Below are 3,430 nucleotides of genomic sequence, written 5' to 3' on the forward strand. Positions count from 1 at the left end.
TTACCACCATACCAACAGGACTCCAGACTAATAACAGGGATTACAGTTGAAAAAGTTGAAAGATGCAGACTCTATTTCATGCTGCGTTTTTAGGGAAGCCCAAAGACAAGAGTGGCATCAACGAACAAACAACAAAAGGACACTAGAGGCATTTGAAGCCTCTGGCACCTATGGTTGAAACAAACCTTAAACATACTCCAACCTCTAGCCTAGTTAACCTGCCAGTTCATTTATTTTTCAGCTTAATCACAAATCCTGGTTTTAAATAATTGCAGAGTCCTGAGCTGTCTCACTGATTAAAGAAGTATTAGTGGGGCAGAAAATCAAGACAAGAGCTCAGGGAAATCTCCCCAAAGTAATCAGTTTCTCCTGAAGTCAGAGAGAAATGGACAGAGAGAAGGTTCTGGGGAAGCACAGGACATAAGTTTATTCTTTCTGTTCTCTCTGTGAAATTGCCCTCAGGAATTGTGCTTTGAGATTGAGGTCTTAGTCCTATTGTAAATCATTTCTTACCCTGTTCAGCTTCTTGAAATAACCACATATGTGTTTTGTCTCCTTTGGAAAACTAAGAACCAGAGGCTTGGTTATAATCCACTCAAGTGAGTTAAAACTGGCTGAGATGCTGTGTCAACAACTGTATTTTTTTCTTCTTGATTCTGTTCTTGTCCCTGCCACCATCTTTAACTCAAATATTAAAACTGTTTTGACTGGGGCACCTGGGTGGCTCAGTGGGTTAAAGCCTCTGCCTTTGGCTCAGGTCATGATCCCAGAGTCCTGGGATCAAGCCCCATATCGGGCTCTCTGCTCAGCAGGGAGCCTGCTTCCTCCTCTCTCTCTGCCTGCTTCTCTGCCTACTTGTGATCTCCATCTGTCAAATAAATAAATAAAATCTTAAAAAAAAATGTTTTGACTGAAACTCTTTCCTTGTCTTGGGCTTAGCTCCTCACTACAGGTCTTTCTTGGAGGAGAAGAAGAAAGGGAGAGATGGATGTTATCTTGGAGGATCAAAACAGGGGAAGAGAGGGTGAAAAGGAGAATGGAAGCAAAATTGTGTTGAGGGCAGAGGAGGAGCCAACAATGGAAGGCTGTCTCAGGAACCAAGACACGTTATCACAAGTTCAGTGTACATTCCTCATTGATGACCCTTTCCTGACCTGACTCCACCCCTGAGGGACACAGCTCAGCCTTGACCAATGACTTCAAAGAACTAGGAGGAACAAGGGGCCAGAAGGTCAGCCGTAAAGAATAAAAGGTGACAGCTTCCAGCAGCAGCACACACCTGCTTCTCTCTCTGACCACCTGTACGTTCCCAGACCTGACATCATGGTGCATTTTAGCGCTGAGGAGAAGGCTGCTATCACCGGCCTGTGGAGCAAAGTGCATGTGGAAGAGGCTGGAGGCGAGGCCCTGGGCAGGTAGGCACTGGGTTTCAAGGCATGGGGAAGGGTGGTGAATATGAGCCTGGCCAATTGACTGGAAATTCTTCAGGATTTTTGAAAGTCTCTAATTTTCCATCACATAGGCTCCTGGTTGTTTATCCCTGGACCCAGAGGTTCTTTGACAACTTCGGCAACCTGTCCTCTGCCTCTGCCATCATGGGTAACCCCAAGGTCAAGGCCCATGGCAAGAAGGTGCTGACTTCTTTTGGAGATGCTATCAAAAACATGGACAATCTCAAGGGCGCCTTTGCTAAGCTGAGTGAGCTGCACTGTGACAAGCTACACGTGGATCCTGAGAACTTTAGGGTGAGTCAGGAAGTATTCATGTGCTCTTGTATTACTTTTCACTTTGATATAGTAAAGCAAGTCAAGTCTTTGATTGGAATGACTAACAAAAATTTCAGAAATTATGGGTCCAACTTGGTGTTAGAAGAACAGACCTCCAGTGGGCATAACCAGGACCACCTTGATTCAAAACTAGTGACAATAAAGGGCTATTAGCAGCCAGAGTTTGCTTAAAATTTTTCAAGAACTTTTGTCTGAACCGGAAGTGTTCATCCTAGAGAATAACATCAGAGAATAGCAGACTTGTTCAAGGACGAATGGAATTTAGTGTTTGGTAGATAAAGGCCCCATCTCAAGAAAGGAGAAATGTCTTATTTTATGTGGGTCCTGATGTGAAAGTTTAGGGAAAGATTGCGGGGGGGTATTTTTAGACAGACTGTCTCAAAGAAATATACAAGTTCTCTAAAATATCTTAAATTACCTGTCAATATTGTTACCAAATGGAGGCTTGTTCCTGCAATGATTGGAGACTTTAAATAAACTCAGTCGGGGAACCCATGCAGCCCTAAAATCCCATTATTATAGGAATTAGCCAACTGGTAGATAAGAGAGGGTGGGAGAAAGAGATAAAAATAAAAATGGTGGTATGGGAGAGAGGATGGGACTCTAGGGAGGCAAGGAGTTGAATGGAAGGCTCACACTTGTTACATTGAATTTAGGGACTAGCTTATCTGGGCTTTTCGTAGGCACACCCCTTGGAGCAGGTTAAGGTGTGGGATTGGCAGGGAGTGTAGGTATTGAGCCACTTTTTATGCAATTGTTTTTGAGAACTTGTACTCAACATGCCTATTTGTCATTTGTCTTTCACTTAACAGCTCCTGGGCAACGTACTGGTGATCATTCTGGCTTCTCATTTTGGCAAGGAGTTCACCCCCGAGGTGCAGGCCGCTTGGCAGAAGCTAGTGGCTGGTGTTGCCACTGCTCTGGCCCACAAGTACCACTGAGTCCTCTTTCCAGTTCAGCAGTACCCTTCTGTGCCCCCAGTGTTCTCCTTCTGCATATGGGGATTCGGGTTTGGCCTTGAGAGGACAGCTTCCGTTTAATAAAGCTCATTCTATTCCATAATCAGAAATTAATGTTATGTCTTCTCTGTGTTTCACTCTTGTGTTAAAGGAGAGAAATTTCATTGCTGAAGAGTGGGAGGAGACAGAATAAATAAGAGCTTCTTTGGGAAGACAGACATTATGGGAGGATTCTAGAGGATCAGGATGGATGCTAGAATGCAGAAGAAGTTTTCTGGGTTGGGGAGAGGGTTAGTCAAATGTCAAGGACTTAAAGAGCAGTGTGGCAAAAAATTACTGTAGATGGGGAAGGAAGGAGGTGCTAAGCATTGCCTCAGATTTGTGGTACATGTCTCAGCTTTAAAACCATTGCAGGGACCTAAGGTCTAGGCTAGAGTTACTTTTTCCATTTGCTTTAATGTACACATTGAATGAGCTAGCTTATCATATATTTTGTGAGGCTGAACTGGGCATAAGAGGATGAGTTGAGGGATGGCTGGGAGCTTTCCAGAAAATTTCCATGAACCAACAACAACCTCTTCTTTTCCAAAGGATTCCGTGGTCTCAATGGGGAGCCAAGGCTAAGACATATGAAATCATTGCATGTTATTTTATAATCAAATGTAACATGCCTAAAATAAAGTT

General features: G+C 43.7%; 1 protein-coding gene across 1 annotated transcript; it reads left to right on the forward strand.

The window, feature by feature from the left end:
- Nucleotides 1-1,323: 1,323 nt before the first annotated feature.
- On the forward strand, nt 1,324-2,728 carry LOC308350147 (hemoglobin subunit epsilon-1; the record flags this gene model as incomplete). The annotated part of the gene is made up of 3 exons (XM_080815150.1): nt 1,324-1,415; nt 1,523-1,745; nt 2,600-2,728. The coding sequence occupies 3 exons, from the start codon at nt 1,324-1,326 to the stop codon at nt 2,726-2,728; spliced, it is 444 nt and encodes a 147-aa protein (XP_080671276.1).
- Nucleotides 2,729-3,430: the final 702 nt, after the last annotated feature.

This window comes from Martes martes (genome assembly GCF_963455335.1).
Source record: "Martes martes genome assembly, chromosome: 10".
Lineage (NCBI taxonomy): Eukaryota > Metazoa > Chordata > Mammalia > Carnivora > Mustelidae > Martes > Martes martes.